This window comes from Mercenaria mercenaria, chromosome 10, assembly GCF_021730395.1.
Source record: "Mercenaria mercenaria strain notata chromosome 10, MADL_Memer_1, whole genome shotgun sequence".
Lineage (NCBI taxonomy): Eukaryota > Metazoa > Mollusca > Bivalvia > Venerida > Veneridae > Mercenaria > Mercenaria mercenaria.
In genome coordinates, this window is record NC_069370.1 from 23,615,812 (window position 1) to 23,637,537 (window position 21,726).

Sequence of the window (21,726 nt, forward strand, 5' to 3'; positions counted from 1 at the left end):
ATGGTTTATGACTTCAAAGGGTATTTTCTAATTTGAATGAACATTTTTCTGCCTAATACAAATTTCCATTGCAGACACATGTTATTACAGAAATAAGTAACCGGATACAATACAATTCATTCGACAATAATAAACTCATTGATTCGATTCTCGATTTCCGTAATCTTCGTCATTGCAATACACACCACGTCTGTTGCTTGTCCCACAAGCTGTCAGTTACCTTAGAGACTAACTGATTTGGTACTGGTTCCCCTAATAGTATTACACTTGATGCTCTGGTTTCTTCAAAGTTATAAAGTACATACGTTGAAGGTTCCATGGGTTATGATTGATATATCTTTACAAGAGCATATTTATGTTTAACAATGTGTTCCTGCGATTATTGTTATATGTGAAAGGAATTATTTGATAATAATTTGAAGAAATATCCAGTGTTTTTGGTATTTTGCGTTGATGACCACAAGTTAAAATTGACTGTAGCCAATTATCGGAAGGGACTTTCTCGAAATAAAGTCATCATAATCATTACTATTTTAAAATGAATGTATAAGTATCTAGAACCTATTGAAAGAAAATATAGTACTTCAAGTCATCTTTAAGACAATTTGAATTTCAGTATTTTTCTATGCTATGCTTGACTTTCAGTGTTACTGCTTTGATAGTTCACCACGCTTCTGGAACAAATCCCTACTCCGTCCCAGCTGTAATGTTAATTGCAAGAATCCTGAAAGCGTTGCTTGCGGAGGAAATTACACAGGCGAATCTTACGTGTCTTTGTATAGGACCAACCCAAACGGTGATATTGTTTAAAATAACTTTATCCGTGAATAACTCAACCATTTCTTTAAAACTTTGCATCAGTCAGTGGATGGTAGAATATTCGAATATGCTTTCGCTTGAAATTTTGTTATTTTTATACCTTTTGAAGCAAATATTCAGTGATTTAGAATAGCTTCTTAGGCAGCATCCCAGTTACTTTAGTCAATTTTAGCGATTGTGTACATTTTGGTTTAACCTGCTTGCAATAGCTAGGCAATCAGTTTAACGATTTTTTTTTTTAACTGGGACGTTGTATTTAGGATTTTATTTTGATGAATAATATGTTATTCCCATCGATTTTATTTCAGTAACACGACAGAAACCGACTGACAACTCAAAAGACAAAGAAAGGTGTCTCGAGTTTATACCACCGAAAAGAGATTTTCACTGGAAACGTTGCAATGAGAAAAAAAAATGTCATGTGTATGTTTAATATATACTTAAATAACAGTTTACCTGTGTATCGTAATTATTCACAATGTCATCTGCAGTGGTCTCTCCTTACAGTAAGAAGAGCTCTATCACCATAAATACTTTTGTTAGGATTTCGATAGTTCTTTTTTCTTCATCATTTGAAATTAAATCATAGTTATTAGAATGTAATGGCCATATTTCTATGGTGCCTGATTTATGCCATTTCGTTATTTCGTTCTGTCGCAGTCATTATGGCGCCCCACCGAATGTCGCCCCGCCATACGTAACCCCTCGAACGTTGTTATGGCGACCCGACAAATGTCGCCCCGCCGAACGGCGCCCTAACAAACGTCTCCCCGCCGAATGTCCATCTGTTATCTCTAATTTGCTTAATACTATAAGATTCTTTCACTGGTTGTAGGTGCATATGGAAATATCCGGCCTCGAGAGTAACTGTTTAAGGCGGTAACGAAGCTTCGCCGAGTTACCGCGTAAACAGTTACCCTCGAGGCCGGATATTCCCATCTGGACCTACAGCCAATGAAAGATTCTTTTTCTTGCATACCATATTCAAGAAGTAATTGTAAAAATAAAATCAAACGAATGACTTACTTTTTAGAACTATTTAATTCAAACAAAGCGCGGGAAATCAACGTCCGTAAACAAGAAAACGTCATGACGTTTCAAAGACAAATAACAATGTTTAGTTCCGGTTTTGTTTTATCACTTGTAGCGTAACTATATGTATTTTTGATTAAATAACGTTTTCAATCGAGAAATAGACTATATTCTTGCATACCAGATGGGGATTTCCGAAATTTTCACCGGTGCTGAAAAAAAAGCGATCTTACACCCCGGGAGACGGGCCGGGTGCAGTCTAGCGTAAATATTTGACATAATGCCATCATATATATTTGTAGATTTTGACAAAAATAGATATCTTTGAAGCAATCCACCCACTTCAACAAACAGAAATTATACTATATGTAATAAACTGTCTAGCGAGCAAAACGACCCAAATGGCTGAGGTGTCAACTTTAAGCTATCGACATTTTTTATTGTTTTATTTCTTTTTTTTTTTTTTTTGCTACTTAGGGACTCACCAAGTGGATCCACCTTTACCTAAATCATAATCAAGATTTTTCTGTATCTAATTAAGAAAAGAAATGATTTTTTCGCTGTTCATGCGAAATGAACGGCAGAATAGGATCGGCAAATCAATGAATCGCGCTAGCGATTCGTGTTTAATTTGCCGATCCTATTCTGTCGTTCATTTCGCATGAACAGCGAAAAAAATAGTTTCATTTCTTATATTTACGTTACATTTCCTTTCCATTTGTAAACTATATCATATAGTGATTTGCATATTATTTGTATCATTTAGCATTAAAATCAGCTTCCCGGTCATTCCGTTCACCAGACAGAACAACTGCGAAGTAACATTAACATTTCTTTTCGAAATATATTGCATAGTTAAACCGGTAACTATATTGGCTTATACTTTCAGGTGAAGATGGCCAATTTTTACGTGATGTCAAGAAAAGACGATGGTTAAGTGCCGCACAGTTATGCTTAACATATGAAAGATATCCAATGTCATATTCAAACGAATTAGATATACGACACGGTCCTACAGCATGGACAGGTGTTTTTAAAATGGACATCATTTACACGAAAGGTTTGGAAGCATCAATTATTTTTTACAATCTATGTGACTTATCATTTAGACACATATAACGTATTTATGCGTAATTACGATTTTGGCACATTCACGTTTCCGTAAAAGCAATATTTATTTACTAATCAATATTATGCCATTGTGTCAACAGGAATTGACCCCGTCTTCATGCAAGCGCAATATTATTGCCACGAATACAATTTTGGCCGCTCTAGGAACAAAAAAAAATGAAAATGGTTTCATGCAAAAAAGCGCCCAATTTCATACGGGCATTTTGCAAGTTCTGTAATCATTTGAAATGCATGGCTCAGTCAGCATACATATACATGAGGCAAAATTATTTTCAAATCACAAAGTACACAGTGGTGAGTTCAAATGAATTAAAGGAGGTAGGATAGCTTAATATTTGTATGTGCGCATGCCAAAGCTGAAGCTAACGTGAGAATTTACGACAACGTTTACGACAAACTGAATGTGTTTGTATTTTATTTTACTGAGAAAAAAAATCATTAAATTATACCTGTGTCTGATCGGATGCTTAATGGTTTAATAATGCGGAAATAATACATACATTACCGTAGAAACTCTACAAAACATTACCGCCTTTAAGGAGGTAGGTTACCTTGTTACAAGGGTTAACTTAAATGAATTGAACCGCAGGAATTTTTTGTATTTCGTATAATTTAATGCTTCAACTGCTACAATCTCAATTTCGTTTAACTCTGTCCCTTCCAGTAAAATGTTTATTAAGGTTTGAAGTACATGACCCTCCAAAAGTATTTTGTATTTAACACTTTTCTGTATACTTTGGTTTCATTGATATCCGTAGGTCTGCATAACTGATAATTAAACTAGTATGTGCGTTAGCTTTCTAATATAAGCTTTAAAATGTATATGTCTCGGGGCTCGTGATTCTATGGTAACGCATTTTCTGTCATTTTTAAACAGCTACATATGAAAAAGGTTTTCTGAAGGCTTCAGTGTCATTCTGTTAATGTCCAGCAGGGAATATTTGGGTAATATTATTAGCAAAATACCAAGCCTTTACATGGTACCTTATTTTTCTTAAAGTTTAAAGTAACCATGGCAACAGAGATGTTTAAAATAGTTTATGTCTTGATTTTTATCATAATTTCTTATAAAAAATAAATAAAAGTATCTTTCTTCTTAGTGTAGCTTTAAAACATCTTATTTCTAAGGTAAGTAAAATGTCCGTGTATTTGCATTTATTTAAACAAATCTTACAGCTTAAGGAGGTAGGTTACCTTAATATTTGTTTGTGCGCATACCCAACCGGAAGCTAACGTGACGATTTACGACGACGTTTACGACAAACTAAATGTGTTTGTATAACCATTCTTCAGAAAGAAAGGGATGAAACTGTCTCCGATCTGATGCTTAATGATTTAATAATGCGGAAATAATGAATAAATTCATTAAAACCATTAAGCATCAGATCGGAGACAGGTACATGATAACTTTTCAGAAGAGTGGATATACAAACACATTAAGTTTGTCGTAAACGTCGTCGTAAATCGTCACGTTAGCTTCCAGTTTGGCATGCGCACATACAAATATTAAAGTAACCTACCTCCTAAAATGACGTCATCGACGTCGTGACGTTACGTGTCAGTAATCGCGCAACAAATAATAGCTTTGTCTTGAAAGTATGTAATTCTGGGCATTTTTTTCATTTTCGCCAAAATATTTCTATAAGTCTTTCGCTTTGAGTAGTGTTGAATATTTTGCTGCTTTTTGTGTAGTTATATTGAAATGTTTTGATGAATGTAAGAAAATGGATCATGGTAACTGATGTTATTTGGAATATAGTTGGGTGAAAGCAGGAAGGTCCAATCTATATGTGGTGATATGCTTAATTATCATGAATTAACTCGAGCTCACTTCCCTGAAGAAATATTTTACCACGTAACTTCAAACCTTTATCAAAGGGCCGATTTTCGTTGGATTTGAATTTTAAAAAATGGAAAATAACAGAAAGCTGACACTTTTCTTAATCTTGTAGAGCCATAATTATAATTATTGTTTATAATGTCAGATTTCTACATACAGAAACAAACATTTTTCTTGAACGTAGGGAATGTTTCAAACGAAATTGTTGTTTAAACTCCAAAAATTAGTTTAATAAATTTAATCTTAAAACTGATGTGTGAAAAATACAATGTATTTAAATTAAAATATTTTCTTTTTAAGGCCGACAACAAAGTTACATTTAGTATTCCGAACTTTTAGATAAAACTGTCGAAAATCATCTAGGTTTAACACGCTTTTAAATGGTGAAGAACAGAGCAATATCATAAACAAATATTTTCAGGCAACAGTTTACAGTTTTGACTTGCTATTTTCATTATAATATGTCCTAATTTTTTTTGTTCTAAATACTCTGAATCAACAAGGCAAATATATATATATATATATATATATATATATATATATATATATATATATATATATATATATATATATATATAATGTAAAAACGACATCTTTCTCTCTTGGTAAGACACGTCTAGATTTAGCCATTTTCACAAGGCGAAAAGTAACATTAATGTAGATATTTTCCATTTAAAAACAGATGCAGGCAATAATTTCATGGCAGAACTTTTGTTTTCAACAAAAAATTCAACAAATGCTTTCCCAAATTTTCACTGAAAGGACGAGTTAAACTGTAAGGCGTAAGTGTTTGAGTAATAGCAAAATAACCTACGGCATACGCTTCGATTGGACGACAGCATAAGATAAGATAAATGCCGGTTTCCAGTCCCCGTATCAGTTGTTCCAGGTGAAAGGTTACTTATTACGGCGGTTATCAAATAAAAATTAAGACATTTGATTTGCAATACCTTTTTTCAGTTTCCATTGATAATTTGGTACTTAAATATTTAAACTATGTTCTTATTTAAATTGTTCAGTAGAAAATAGTGATTTCTTGAATTGAATTAATGTTACAATAAAAACGAATCCCGTAAACTATATCTAAATGAAAAATTCAAAGGCGTTGGCACTGGTCTACTTAAGGAACACAGTTTAGGCTTTTCAACTCTAGCCATGAGAATAAAAATGTCAAATTAGGAGTACTGATGTTGGTATTTTAAGCTTTGAAATTTGTTTAAAGGGAAAAGCCAATGGTATGAAGTTGTTTTTATGTTAATTCCGACAACAAGGATTTCTTAAATCATTTAAAGAAGTGAAATAATTTTCAAAATCAGCTTAAAAGTGAGAAAATTATAACATTCAAATATTTGATAAAACTTCGGTTGCCATTTTGTTTCAATAGCAAAAACAAAAATGGTCGCTTTATTGAATTTCTAGATACATATCCGAACCTTATTTCCTTTTTTCTGAAAAATATTTTTTTATCCTACTATAATGAAAGAAATTACAATGTTTTACATATTAAACTAAAGAAACATATGGAATTAATCTTTTTAAATAGTTATCTGCTAAATAAAGAATTCAGCAATATGTTAATGACATTATAAGGACTGATTATACTAAACAGGAAGTGACTACGCAGTGTTACAGTAGTCCAAAACGTAGTTACATGCTGTTGATGAAATCTGGTATAATGAGTCACATGAGCATGTGAGAGTTATGTTTTTGACTAAGTTTTATTGCCGCGTTATTGTACTGAGAAAAGACCTAGACCATTTTCATTGTGAATTTCCAGGTAAAAGTTTTACTTTTTGTATACATACGCGTAATTGCTAAACGGCTAATTTCATGGGAGCATTTTTAGAGGGTGGTGTTTCTCAGAACCAGGGAGGTCTAATAGAACAGATTATTTTTCTTGTATGTAACTTATCATGTCAATATTTTTTCTGTTTTTAATAAGAAGACATGTCATTCTAAATGACCATAATATTATATGGTTTTCATATCATTTAAATGCTCCTAAGTACTAAAGATGAGGTCTGAATATATCATTGTTTATATGAAATAAAGAAGGAATGAATTGGTAAACTGCAACCTAGAAGTTGAGCAGGGGTAAAAATTAAACTTTTTTTTAGACGTGGCTGTAATTGGGTTAGTTTGGTCAGATTATGATAGGAAATGACAATTTCAGTCCAATTTAGCATAGAAAGTTCTGAAAACCTAGAAAATATTTCAGTTTCACTGTTTGTGGTGTATTTTTTCTAAAAATGCAAATTTACAGACTAAATACTGCTAAATTTTTGGTGTGGTGCCAGGGATGGCATTGGATATATTTTACAGTACAAGTGTGCGATCTGAGTGCAGATTATGGCAAAAATTTATAAAATATGGCAAAAATAAGCCCCAGCAAGGAAAAGTGGTCACATACTGCCCTGAAATCATTTTATTTTTTTATGGCGTTACTGACATGAAATCCGAGTTCGTCATGGACACTGGAAATAGCGACAGGACCACCGTCCAACTGAGAAAAATTACAAAATAAAGTACAATTACCAGGAACTGTTGGTGGAACTACTGAAGGAGTCACTTGAGGCACAGCTGCTGTAGCACCAGTATCTGAGGAAGGACTGGCCTCTGGCTTGATCAATGAGGTCGTTGCGCATGAAATCCCACTGCTAACAGTCGAAACGGCAACTCCGTAGGCGTAGATATTACAGACGCCCTACTCCTACTGCATCCGCCAAGTCTGACGGCTTCGACGCCCGTCTTGAAGTTGAACGCTTCGTTTTCCCCATGGTCCGTATATTGAATTATAGAATATAAAACAAAAAACAAAATTTAAGTTCAAAATAAAATAAAAATCTTTCTTTTTATTATTTATTTATTTATTTATTCTATAAAAATCTGTATATATCCCTTTCTAAATAAAATCATCTAAACTTTATAATCATCCAAGATCAAGTTAGATACTTTATCTGCTAAATCCAAATGTTTTAATACTGCTCTGTCTATTACCGACATGTTCTCTGGTTCGATCGCAGCGAAAAAGGAAGGAGCAAGACGGTGTAAGAGTAACTTCAGTCCAGGCACAATAATTCCCGGTGTTATTATATCGAACTCCAGTAACTCGCGGCTATCGATTAACGAAAACCGTAATAACGTCGCGACAGCATTTTTGAAGGAAATTTGGCGCGCTAGCAAAAGCCGTAAAACCTTAAAAATTTGATTTTATCAGACTGAAACTGGTATTTTTTTCATGAATTTAGGTTACTGGTACAATTCAAATGAAAATAACACTTTTAGAGTATAGAAAGTTTGCCTAGAAAACACTAAAATGGCTGCCTCCATGATCAGACATTTTCTTGAATTTCAAATTGCCATATCTTTTTCAACAGTGGTCCAATTTTTAAAAATTCTTTAAGCTTCCTGAAAGGCTTGACAATGGCTTTCATAAATTCACTGCCAGGCAATCATTGCCCTTTTACTCACTTAAAAAAGAAAATAGTTTGAAGCTACATTAAACGAGAAAGGTAATTTTATTTAATCTACTTCAAATAAATTCCGATAAAAAGCAAGATACAAGATATTTTAAACATCTCTGTAGTGTTAACTATTCTACTTATAATAATATGAAATTAGGTGCTACCTAAAAAGCAGAGCTCCCATGAAAAATCACCAGTGCCCGTTAAAAATTAAAGGAGTGGTGCTGGAATTATCTGGAATTATGGATTCGTTTAGGAAGTTTATGTTCTTTAGATCTATTAAAATTATTGATGATAATTCATGATTTCTGAATGCATGTTTTAGACTGCATCAAGATTAATTCTCGACATGTGAAAACTCCACAAATATTCTGTATATAATCAAAAGAAAGTTCGGTATAGATTAACATCTGCACCAAGATAAAGAAAAAAACGTATTTGAATAATTTCTGTTATTCTTATTACAACGTACTGCATCAACAATTTTACATAACTTATTATCATACTGGAAACCAGTCACAAAATGATAACTGCTTCAAATTGAAAAGCTTGAACTTTGAAAATTTCAAACCTAACAGAATCTCATTAGGCCAATAGCCAAAGGAATTATGTGTCTTTGCGTGTGAATGTTGGGCAATGAGGACTTAATGTAAAAAGTTAATGTTCCATTTCCAAAGTTAATAGAAATTAGAATTTACGTAATCCTGGAAATGACTATTGTAATTCTTTTAAATGTCATTCTTGTCAAATTTTGGTTCTTTTTGGAAGGAAGAATGTGTCCAACTTTCAGTCAAAAATACTGCTATAACAGACGCCTGGTATGAGAAAATTACAATCATTTAATCATTTACATGACTGAACAAAGCTTGTTTTAAACCCAAAAGTGGTTAATCTTTTAGCACTATAGAATAGGGATGGTAGTAAGAACCTTTTTGATGTTTGTTGATAATTCATCGCCAATTTTTTTTTTTTTTTTTTTTTTTTTTTTTTTTTGATAAGCTCTGGTCAGTGATTTTCAAGCTAATAGATGAAATATATGCGAACGGGGAGAAGAGCATTATTTGCTTTTCACAGTTTAATGCCTGTATATTTTGATCCTAAAGCTTTTCTTTTTTTAAGTTATGTCTACTGACTACTACACAGGCACTACAGTGGAACCTGACATCAAAACTAAACACATGTTGAATTTCACATGAATGACTTATACAATATTTTCAAAACTCATAATAATACAAAAAAAGAAATTAAATAAAAAAAATAAAAATTTAAAAAAAATCTGGTCCTAATGAGAATCGAACTCACGACCTCTGGACTACAACGCGTACTCGCTAACCACTACACCAGTGTGGAGTTATGACGTCATAACACAAACATACATCTACATTTACATGATACTTCCAACAATCATTAACGATTATGACTGGAACATAAGTAGATCTATATATAATAAAGTTCAGTAATGGCAGCGTGACGAAAGTCGTTTCAAAATGAAAATATTGTGTTTTATTTCTTTTTTTCTTCGTAGAAAATGTATTTAGCACTTATTTCTTATTATCAAAAGCTCATTTGCATTTTTATTCAATATTCAAAGCAGTAAGCGAGACGCTTTTGTCAACCGTAAACAGTAAGCGTCTACTGATGTGTTTACTGATTAATTACTATGTGCATAGTGTACTTGAAAAAATCCGAACAACACCGATTCCAAAAAGTACCACGAATTTTCAACTCGATAGTATACACAGTTAGATCTCTCTGTTCATTTTTTTTCATACGTTTAACCGTAATGCGACGCTGTCGGCGCTGCTTCGCGGCGCCGGTAGCTCTGCTATTACACTAATGTTGATCATGATGGCACTGAAAGCCGTCGAAAAAATCATTATCATAGTTGTTTAAAAATGAGAGAAACACGAGCCCCGCGACAAATACAGTTTAAAATTATTTTAGAAAGCTAGCGCGCATACTAATTAAATTATCAATTACGCAGACTCCTACGGATAAAGGTGAAACCGAAATACACTGAACACTGAAAAGTGTTAAATATCCGTATTTTCCTTCTTCTTTCAATACAAAATACCTTCGGAGGGTCATGTACAGTTGTAGCCTGACTGCTTTCCTCTGGATTAGCCAGTTTTGATTATAATTCAAACACAACAACTTAAAGGGACTAACCCACACATTTCCTTCCAAAATTTCTCTAAAAAATCCATAAAAAGTGAGTACTCGGTTCAAAGTTATTGACTTAAGATTTTTGCAAGATATTCTAACAAATGATCAAAATATTGCAGAAGGTCGTAAACCATTGAAACGCGTTTGAAATAATTCGAAAAATACATTCTTCCTGCATTTTTACCAGTATTTAACTTTTATTTTCAAAAATGTTATCAAGGTAAGTATCATATAAACATTCTATAAGTATGCCAAACATGTTGGAAATGAACGTGGTGAAAATTTTCAAACAAACATAGGGCGAGTAGCTTTAAAATCCACAGGTAAATCTTCAGTGTTTTTTCCTTAAACAATTTTCTTCTGTACAGATGAAGATGAGACCGAAGGTGCCTGGAAAGGATATCTTGAAAAAGGAAAGGATGACGAATATTTTCTTCGCTTCACCGATGTCATTTCCGACAAGAGAGTATTATGTGAAAATGGTATTGCTTTAAATTAACACAAGTTATTTAGAATTCTTATATATTTACATCTTATAACAGATACTGGCATTTAAAAGTTAATATGTTTTAAAAGAACAAAATAAAAAAAAATTACATGAAATCTGATACTCACAAACGGAGATACGCCACTGTGTTGCAATTCCTTTCTAAGTAAAAAGCGGTACGACTTTGCTCACTGAAGCAATTAGAATCATGTAATGATAAAAAATGAATGATTTAATCAAACAGTGTAAGATAGCAGCATAGATGACAGAAAGGAAGCCGGGTGTACCCTGTTAGTCATTATCATCCATCTTATCATCATCATCACCACCATCATCATCATCATCATCATTTTTATAATTATTATTATCATTATTATCAATATTATTATTATTATGTTTGTTGTTGTTGTTGTTGTTCCTTGAGAAGGAACACTTAAGCTCAATATTTCACACTAAACTGAGCAGGTAATGGATACAAGGGTACTGTCAAAGGCATTCGAATACCAGTGGGGCGCCGCCATCTTGGACTCATACATATTGATTACAAATAGCCTCTGTGCCAATGTGTGTCCGCACTTCTTTACGTAATTCTATAGCGAAGTGCATGTTATTAACAGCAGGCTGACAATAGAGACGGTTTTAACCCGTGCATTGAATATTTGATACTGTAGAATAGATATTAGTTTATGGAATATGCATGATCTGGAAATAGACTCCTGCCAAACAATCATGTTTATGTAATAATAGATATGTCCCTATATTTTATCAGTTTGGATAAGTAAAAGTTAAATCAAGAGTGCGTAAAGCACGAGTAATTAAATATGAATTCGCATCCGAACGGTTGTCCATACATAACTAACTGATAAAATTATTGGAACATATTTATTATTTCGATTCTAACCACACAAATTCTTCACATTTTACAGCACTACATTATCACGCCTGGTAAACAACAGAGCTACATCTTTCAGAGGTATACAGTAAATCGCTCGATGTTTATGGCCCCCGCTAAATTTCGGAGATGGACGTAATTTTACGGAAGATAACGGTCAAAGCTACAGGATTATCGATTTTTGGACGAATTGACGAAGACAATTCCGTCCAGTGGAACCACAATAATACATATACGGATTTCGGCTTTGCTATCGATTTTTTGATAACCGCCATAGATTTTACACTCCGCCGAAAGAAAATAGGTCTCAAATGGCAGCACATAGAACAGCTGAAATTACCACGCTTCACTGCGCGCTTTAATTGAATGCAGAGGATAAATGTAGTATAATCACGAGCAGACGATGTGCCCGACAAATAAACGAAGCACGCTTTATATACGAGACAGTGTTCTTATCGCCAGATGACGCATTTTTCATTGAAGATTTTACTTTCAGTGGAATTCACAAATAAATTAGCTGTACTAAAAGAAAATCATAATTAAAAGCTCGGATATTTGTTATTTTTAATCACCACAAAGAAGTGAAATAGAATAATAGAACTTTGATAGATGCTTAAATCAAAAGAAGTAAAAGTCTTTTCCAATGATTTATGATACTTGGAAATTTATTGAGAAAGGACTTTATTATATTGCCGAATAGAATATTACTTAGCTCTCGAATAGAATATTACTGAGCTTTTGGTAAATGTGTAAAAGTTATAGCTATTTTAAATCAAAAACAAAATAGTTCATGCTCAAATGATTTGGCTGTTACAGTCTATTTTAATTTGCAACACGGTTGTCAGTTACATGTCTATTCCTTAAAAGTCTGATCGTCCCTGCTATAATTATTGACCTTAAAAAAATGTGTTTCAGTTCTGTCCCCTATGTTATTATAGTTTGATGTATATTTGCCAAATGTATGATTGCTTCGTAATTGTGTGTATGTATCTACATGCACATCTGTGCAGTCACATCTGTGCAGTCTGATCATGATAGTCTGCATTGTTCATATTTAGTCATTAAATTCACAATGAACATAGAAATTTGGCAAGGAAATGGTAACACTGTTGTAAAAAAAAACAGCCGAAAAAAACATTTAATAGTTTAACAGTCCCAACAGAAAAGGGACATTGCTGATCTCGGACCTGACAGAATCAATACAATTTAAGACAATCCGTCCTCCAGTATTTACAATGCTTTGATTCAAATAAGGCTTATCAGAAGTCGAGTTTAGTACAGAAAGTTCGTTACGGCAACTTCCGAGCTAGTACATGTCGCGATAAAAGAACGTCAACAAAGGTGAGTGTCGTCATATTTTTTTTTTTTTTTTTTTTTTTTTTACAAGCATTGTATTGAAAATCAAAAATCGGGGAATGGTAAACGATGCAGATTTGATTTAACTTTACAGACAACTTGAAGTTTGCTTATTCATTCTTGATGTATGGTCGTAGTGATGTTTACCTGCAAACTGATTTAGCGGTAAACTTGCTTGAAGGTAAACATCGCCGCGACAATAAGTTAAAAATGAATTAGCGAACTTTAAATTCTCTGTAAAGTTAAATTAAATCTACATCTCCTACCATTCCCCTATTTTTGATTTTCGATACTATGCTTGTAAAAACACTAAAAATATGATGGCACTCACCTTTGTTGACGTTCTTTTTTCGCGACATGAACTAACTCGGAAGTTGCGATAGAGCGATTTACCGTTTACATCTGAAAGAGGTAGCTCTGTTGTTTACCAGGCGTGATTATAGCTCGTGGCCATATGCGGATATAAACACCTCCCTACGATTGAAAAGTGCTTCATAACGGAATTTTCCGATATTTAGTAAATTTCAGATAACGTATTAAGTAGTTACTGCTGTGAAAATAAAATGTTATTTTCAATTACATTTAAGGTTTGATATAAAAAAAATCAGTATAATGCACCTGTCAATATTTTGCCCGCCCGGGGGAGCGGCGGGCATACACGGGACTTTAGACAGAAGACCATTCCCGACAGGCGGGAATTTGACAAAAATTTGATGTACCAACCAGGCTCTAGGGTGGGATTTAGACAAAAAAGGTTGTCCCTAGGGTGGGGATTTAGACAACAAAATTTTTGAAATGTCAAATTCCCCTGGGTCGGCCCGCCGCCCCCCTGGGCGGGCAAAATATTGACAGGTGCATAAATAATTTATTTACAGTTTATGTAGTCTCTGCAGTTTCTAAAAACAGTACGTGTCACCTATGATGACACTGCAATATACACACCAGAACATTGCGGCATATAAACCGCGTAAACACTCGAGTCTGAAGATATAAATTATTTACTGCTAGAATAGAACCTAGTTGACATTTTTGATGCCTGAAACTTATCGGTACGTACTGTGTAGCCTGACTGAAACACTATATGAACAATTCTAACACGATCCGATTCATATTCCTATTAAACAAAGAAGGCTGGAAACAGTGAATTATTAAACAACAATTCACTGTTCTGACGTCACAATTATTACGTCATAGCGTGAAACGGCGTAGCGGCGCGCTGGAAAAGAAACCGATTAAAAATGGGCAAGTATTTAATGAATGCCAAAAAGGATGTATTTTAACTTTTGGTAACGTGTTAGAATCGAAATAATATATCTCATTTAGTGATTTGCTCTTGAATAAATCACTGTTTGTCGTTCAGATGCGTAGTATTATATCACTCGGGCTGCGCCCTCGTGATATAATTCTTTCGCATCTGAACTCCAAACAGTGATTTATTCAGCGACAAATCACCGATGAGATATATTATTTCTTAAATAAATTTATCAGTTACAAATTGTTTCAGAAAATTTTACTACTAGATCTACTTAGCACTGAAAAAGTCGAGTATATTTAGTCGACATACAACGGAAACAGAGTAGAATCTTACAGTCATGTTACAATCATTGGATGAAATGAAACAACTATATCTTATCGTAGATTCATGTATAGGCGACCTTGCTTTATGTTTATATAGCAATTTGCTGCGGATCGTGTAGAATATGATTATGAAATAATCGTTGGTTACGTGATGTTTTTATAGCTTCAGATACGTCTGTGCAATTTGCAGATGCTGAAGTTCAGGTTTGCCAATGCTTCTTTCCCACTTTGTAATCTGTCTAGATCCTTTTCTCGCGTTTCATAAATAAATATGTGAAATATTTTTGTGCATATATGCAGATGCTCGCTTGTGTTAATCACATGACGAAAACATACGGGAAGTGCTACTTCTGCACAGAATTTCGAAGATTTTAATATTGAACATAAAATAAACTAAATGACTTCCATCACTGTCATATTAAACATCTGTAATATGATGCTAAAATCAGATTTACTTAAAAGACAAAACATTGTACATGCGCTAGGAGGAACCTTCTGGTCAGCTAAATCTTGTTATCATTATCATTATTAAAGAGACTACAGACACAACTACATGGAGAGAAGACCAATATATCCAGACTACGCAGCTATCACCGGACACAAGTACAGTGCTTTTACATTGTCTCATTGACCTCCCGCCAATAACTGGACATATCGGTCCGATCTTAATCCAATATGGTCATGTTGAGAATATTAGGATCAATCACCAATACCCATTATTCATGAAATATCTTTAACGAGATACAAGTTTTATGTCATACCAAATGTCTGTGACAGCGATGCTGAATATATTTCGAATGCCTCTCAATTTTAAGCATGGTCGAAAAACAATTCTCTTCGAATTGATAATTCATTTCACTTTGTACTCACATATAAAAACGGTTGAACATTTTCGTATGATATTTGGCATCGAATTCTGAACCATTTATTGACTATTATTTAAATGTATTTGATTCGCGAATTGGCCATGTTTGTATAACGAATTTTGCTGCCAAAATAAAAAAGGTTATTATTATTATTAATATTATTATTATAGGGACGACAGACTCAACTACATTGAGAGAAGACCAATATATCAAGACTTCGCAGCCGCCACCGGATACAAGTACAGTAATTGAGTATTTTAAAGCATGGTCAAAAGACAATTCCATTGAATGTTCCTTTCGAATAAACTTTCTAGTCACATATAACAACAGGCGGAGTATTTTCTTATGATATTTGGGCGAAGTTCTGAGCCATTTATTGACTACTGTATAAAGGTATTTGATTTGCGAATTAGCCACGTTTATATAAAAAATTTGCCGCCATCAAAAAAGTTTGTAATTATTATTATTATTATTATTATTATTATCACAGAGGTGACAGACACAACTAAATCGAGAGATGACCAACAAATCCAAACTACGCAGCCATCACCAGATTCAGGTACTGTACTATTGTCTTATTACCTAAAATTCCGCATTTGTCTGATTTCGGTCCGATGTCATTATTCATGACCTGTTCAACCGGAGTAAGGCCTGATGTCAGAATATATCAAGAATGATCTTAATTTTGCCCTTACCTTTATAGCATGGCCGAAAAAAGTATTTTTCCCTTTTATTTTCTACTATTAAATTGTTGATACACAAGTACATTCAAAGTAAAGAAAACAGTATGTTTGGTATCAAATTTTCAACCATTGTATTGACCATTAGGCCCTTCATGGATGTATTTGAGTTGCGAATTTGCCATGTTTGTATAATAATTTTGCTATACAGCAAATGAAATGAATTGTGTGCCTTTTTTTTCACATTAGAGATTGTTGGTTTTCCGTAGTGTAACGTATTTGACCACCTTTTACGTTGATAAAGAAATAACATGGGGAGGCACGCAACTTACGTGTCGTTGTAGAACATCGTTGATATTCTTTGATTTAACTTTTTTATTTCAACCACTGTACTGTTTCTGTGGTTTGCAAAATCATAACACAGACATGGTTCATTTGCAAAAAAAATAATACATCTGCGTTATAGTCATCGAATGCATCAATGTGGTACCAATTATGATGCAATCATATGCTTCATTAGACGTGATTATCCTACTAAATGTAACCCTACGTAGCAGTAACTTACCCCTTAACATTATAATCGTTATATCTATCGTAGATATTTCAAGAAAATCGTTGAAAATAATCATTATTATTATTATTATAGAGACGACAGACACAACTAAATCGAGAAATGACCAACAAATCCAGACTATACAGCCATCACCGGATACAAGTACAATACTAATGTCTTATTAACCTCCCATCGAAAATATCGGCCCGATTTCGATCCGATATGTTCTGACATTATGGATGAACTTTTTAACCATATACAAGTATCATGTCACAGACTAATGTCCAATTTATGTCGAATGATCTTAATTCTGCCCTAAATTACAGCGAAGCTGGTCAAACATTACTTGAAAACACGACCACAAATAGAAAATCGTGTTTTGTGCATGTAGCTTCTATCAGTTCGTTATTGGAACGTATGGAAACTAATGTAAATAAAAGAAATGAAACTACTTTCTTCTGTGTTCATGCGAATCACGGATTTGCCGATCAGAATCAAAACAAGGGGAGTGTATTTATTTGTTGTTGTTAGAACTTGTTGGTCCCTTTTTGCATATTGCTTATTTTGAATATTGCACGTAGAGGTGTTATTTTAGATATGTAAAGATAATATATTTCCTTTCCGCAGATAAAGACACTGCTGCCATCGTTTCTATCATTGTGGTGCTGGTCATAATAGCTAACGTGATAGCTGTTGTCCTCATACACAGAAGGTGACTTTACTTTAAAAAGTATAATACAATATTGTTCCATGAAGCAATGGTTTGAATGTGTTAAACGAGGCCCCCAAAGTTTAAACCTAGATTAAAATAATTTCGTAATAATCGTGTTAAATATTTCTTCTTTTAAGTTTTCAGGTAATGTCTAGAATTTTTAAATACAGATTTGTATGGTTGTTCCAATAATTTCTTTATCCCCATACAGAACATTCAAATTCTGGGAACCATCGGTTGCGTAGGGAGAGTGGCGGAAAAGTCTATTTCCTGTATACATGATCGGCCTGTCGTTTATTGTTATTTCCGGTATACGCAGTTTTGTTGTAAAAATTTATCATAAGGAGAGATACTTCCTGGTAAATAAAGGATTTTGTTTTTAATTTTGGCTTTCGTTTTCATTTAGAATACAGATATGTTCTCTGTCGCAGAAGCAGAATGTGAGAGTTTTATACAACATAATATAACATTAAATCCCACAAGCATTCTGAAAGATGTATTGTTGTGTACATTGAATAATATATACATTCGCGATAAAGTACATAAAGCTATATTATTCAGAAAAATATTGCTGCTAGTAATGACATTAGGAATAAATATAAATAACAAATAAATAAATGAGTAAGCAACAGTCACATTTACAAATTTAGTGAAATATTTTTATCCACGAACCACTCTCTTACTTTGATATAGTATATAATATATACATCGTCGGGTACGAACTCTACATTCAAGTACGTAAGTAAGATTGTAAAGTGGTCAGCTATCGTATGCTTCTAAAATGTCAGCACAGGAGGTGTTATTTTACGCGTAGGTCTTCATGATTCTTGACACATAAACCCCAATTTTCTGAGCCTTCAAAATTCAGTAAAGGGTGAGATTTCGTCTTAAAATAGACAGCAATGTCTGTACCTTTCCGCCATTATCCTTACACAACCGATATTGCCGAATATGAATGCACGTGACGGCCACCGTACGAGGAGCAGGAAATTTACGAAACGGTAGACAACATAGATTTATGCAGATGTTTCAAATCCGCTCTGTCCGAAAGAAATACAAAAAGAATGTTATATGGGCTATAAAATCGAAATTTCGAAATCCGAAGTATCACGTGATTTTATAACGTCATAATGTTTTTATTCAGGTGCAAGTCTTCACTACGACTAGACAATAGGCCAAAAACAGAAACAGTGGCCGAATATGAATACAACTATCCGGAATTCACAAACAAAAGCACAAATGCAGAAGCGAACACACCGGGCGATGTTCTTTACAACTATCCCGACTTTACGTTACAAGATGCAAGCAACACAGGAAAAATTAGAATCGGATTAAACACATATGATGACAGTAATATAGATGGTACCTATAACAAAACAAACACTGGAATGAAGGGTTACTCTAGTACATATGCAAATGAAGACTGTGAATGTAATGATGAACAAGCAGAGCGTGTTTATAACCAGCTTCAAAATGATGACTACAACGTCCTTGGCACACGACAGAAAATGGTACCAGATAAAACTTACGACCAAGCTATCGAAGTACAGAAAAGTGGAACAAGCGCATCAGACGATAACACGTATGACTCAAGCATGTCATCTGGTGTAAAGCTAAAGAAAAATGTCGGTGGGGTTACAGATAATGTTTATAATAAAGGAAATGAGATCTACAACAGAATTGGCGAAGAAACAGAAAAAAGGGGTGGTAAAAGTGATAACATATATGGAACTAAGCAAATGGAAAAATGTAAATATATGAAACCGGCTTCTGATACTGATTCTCAAACTTACAATAGCACGTCTGAAATCAGTGAAACATGGGGTTTAACTGACAACCCATATTCAAAACTTGATACTGAACATAAAGATAAATGACAAGTGAAAAGCAAACTTTGTTGAGCCATATTTTTCACAAATCGTAATCTTCAGTTCACTGGTCCGATGGTGGATAAAGAATACTGTGTCTCATTTGAGACACGTTTACCCAAAGTATATATTTTGGTCAAAAATGTCAGGATAATTTATCAATTTATTAAAAATTTAATAGCGACCTATGTATTCCTATTTTTTACATAATTGTGACAACAAGTTTCAGTTTAACAATTGCTTGAATGACGACTTAGTATTATTATCACACAAATTTGATATAATTACGACTAGATAATTCACGCACAAATGTATAGCGGTTTGTCTGGTGAAAGTGATTGGTTTTGGCGGTCTGGATCTTATTTTCAGTGATGTTTGTTTGGATCATCGACGTGTAAATTTTGCCAATATCTGTACAGTGTAAATAGACTTATTTATCAATTATTTATCTATTTTTAACAATACACAAAATTTGAATGTTTTGGCATTAGCATAATACCATACAGTTACTTCATTTCAGCAGTATGAAAATTATTCAAATAATTAATTCATGTCTGCAATACATCAATACAACATAAATACCTATACAAAATGTCAGAAGATTTTCAGTGTATTTATATCATTTCAAATCAAAAGTCATAAGTACTGTAAATAATGCTCCATTTATCATCGTCTGAGTGTATGATTTGAAAATCATTGTTATGTTAAGTGATTCCCGTATATCTGAAATGCTGTACAAACTTTGCCCCACCCCTCACCCCCACCCCTCTCCCCCGCCCCCTCTTCTCTTCATGTCGTAGGGTGCATTTGTACATTTTGGTCCCTGTTAGCATCTTTATGTTTAATAGGTCTTTTTGTGAAAAGTATATTCCAACATGTTAATTGTCAGTCTCCGTATTCTAAAAGAACCCGTTTTATAGCAGGAATAGTGTATTCTAAATAGTTTAATTAGTAAAATATGTAGTCGTATTTAGAGCCTTAGATAACTACTCCGTCACTTATCCCATTTTGTTCGATTAACTTTTGCACTCGTCAATAACCAATCACACCACTCTCCGCTTTCTCCGCCATCATTCAAAACGTAAACAATGCCATTTTGTGCCCCATCAAATGAAATCCATTATTTGTGATTGTATATTTATATAACTACAGGTAAACATGTGTTATAGTTACCTTTATATGTGTTTCATTGAATTGTATTGGTCGATTGATGTAATTGTATGTATTTTGTTCATTATTGATTAGATTTGTGTGTACGAATACGTATATATAATTACAGGATCATATCATACAGGATCGTATCTGTTTCATCCTTACTACCAACCCCAAGGTCCCAAATACAACCCAAAGCTCTACCGAACCCATAAAAGCTAGTACGGCGACATTGACATTTCTAATTTTCAAAACTTAATACATAAGAAAACTTTATCAAAAAAAATATAATCTGTACAGTCAAATTTCTGGAATTCCAAACTTGTATAAGGCTTTTTTACTTTATATATAGCATCATTATCTGTACTGTAGGCGTGCGAACTGCAAGTATTTTCATTTGATTTCCATGAAAGGAGGTGTTTCTTTGAATATCACCAATAAAACTTCCAAAAGTTTTATCTTTGTTTATTTTAGCACCAGATGTTTTTGTAAAATGATAAATCTTTTTAAAAAATGCAGCGACTATTTCGTTTCTAGCGTCATTTACAAATTGATCTACTAGCACTTTTCATTTTCTCTTTTCGATTTAATGTTCTTCTCTGGTAGTCCAAATAGCACAAGTGATCAAATGCCAATGCCCCACAAAAAAGAAGTGTGCCAACAAATATATGTCACGAATACTTTCAGCCGAATAACACGTTTAAATCTACTTTTTGATTAATATGTCATCAACTAGAGCTGTAAAATTTGAACCATTACAACGTATGTTAAAAACCATCTTTACAGAGTAACAGCGGAATAATACCATATGTCGATCAAGTTATATTACGGCCGCCATATTAAAAAGATTCGATTTGAAGAAAAAAATCTTTGTGTCCATTCGGAAACAAATACTAGATTTATTTAAAGTCGTGGCAAGAGTAAAGTGTTAGTTTTCAGTTTGCATAAAAAGGAAACTTCTTTGTTCCTGTTTACAGAGGCAACGCGAATGCGGATAATTTTTCTGCAAAGAGTAGCTGTGTAGTGATAGTAGGTTTGCACTTCATACAGACTTGTTGTTGGGTAACCCTTTAACGACGTGGATACAGTGTCCAATCCCAACTTTACTTTAATGGTGTCAGAAATGTGTT

At 33.6% G+C, this 21,726-nt stretch overlaps 1 protein-coding gene across 3 annotated transcripts; it reads left to right on the top strand.

Moving 5' to 3' along the window:
- Positions 1–656: 656 nt before the first annotated feature.
- On the top strand, positions 657–21,114 carry LOC128559833 (uncharacterized). 3 transcript variants are annotated; one of them, XM_053552520.1, is made up of 10 exons: positions 657–796; positions 1,128–1,242; positions 2,741–2,911; positions 10,821–10,934; positions 15,300–15,368; positions 15,802–15,870; positions 16,122–16,190; positions 16,958–17,026; positions 17,492–17,576; positions 18,721–21,114. In XM_053552520.1, the coding sequence occupies exons 2-10, from the start codon at positions 1,221–1,223 to the stop codon at positions 19,451–19,453; spliced, it is 1,401 nt and encodes a 466-aa protein (XP_053408495.1). In that variant the 5' UTR covers positions 657–796; positions 1,128–1,220; the 3' UTR covers positions 19,454–21,114. The 3 variants fall into 3 exon arrangements, with proteins under 3 accessions (XP_053408495.1, XP_053408497.1, XP_053408496.1); XM_053552522.1 differs by lacking the exon at positions 16,958–17,026; XM_053552521.1 differs by lacking the exon at positions 15,300–15,368.
- The last annotated feature ends 612 nt before the right edge of the window (positions 21,115–21,726 follow it).

Bases quoted from the DNA above. Each gene is read 5' to 3' on its own strand.
- LOC128559833 (XM_053552520.1), top strand. From the start codon at position 1,221: ATGAGAAAAAAAAATGTCATGT. The intron at 1,243-2,740 runs GTATGTTTAATA...TTATACTTTCAG, and splicing joins GAGAAAAAAAAATGTCATGT to GTGAAGATGGCCAATTTTTA. The intron at 16,191-16,957 runs GTACTGTACTAT...TTATTATTATAG, and splicing joins GCAGCCATCACCAGATTCAG to AGACGACAGACACAACTAAA.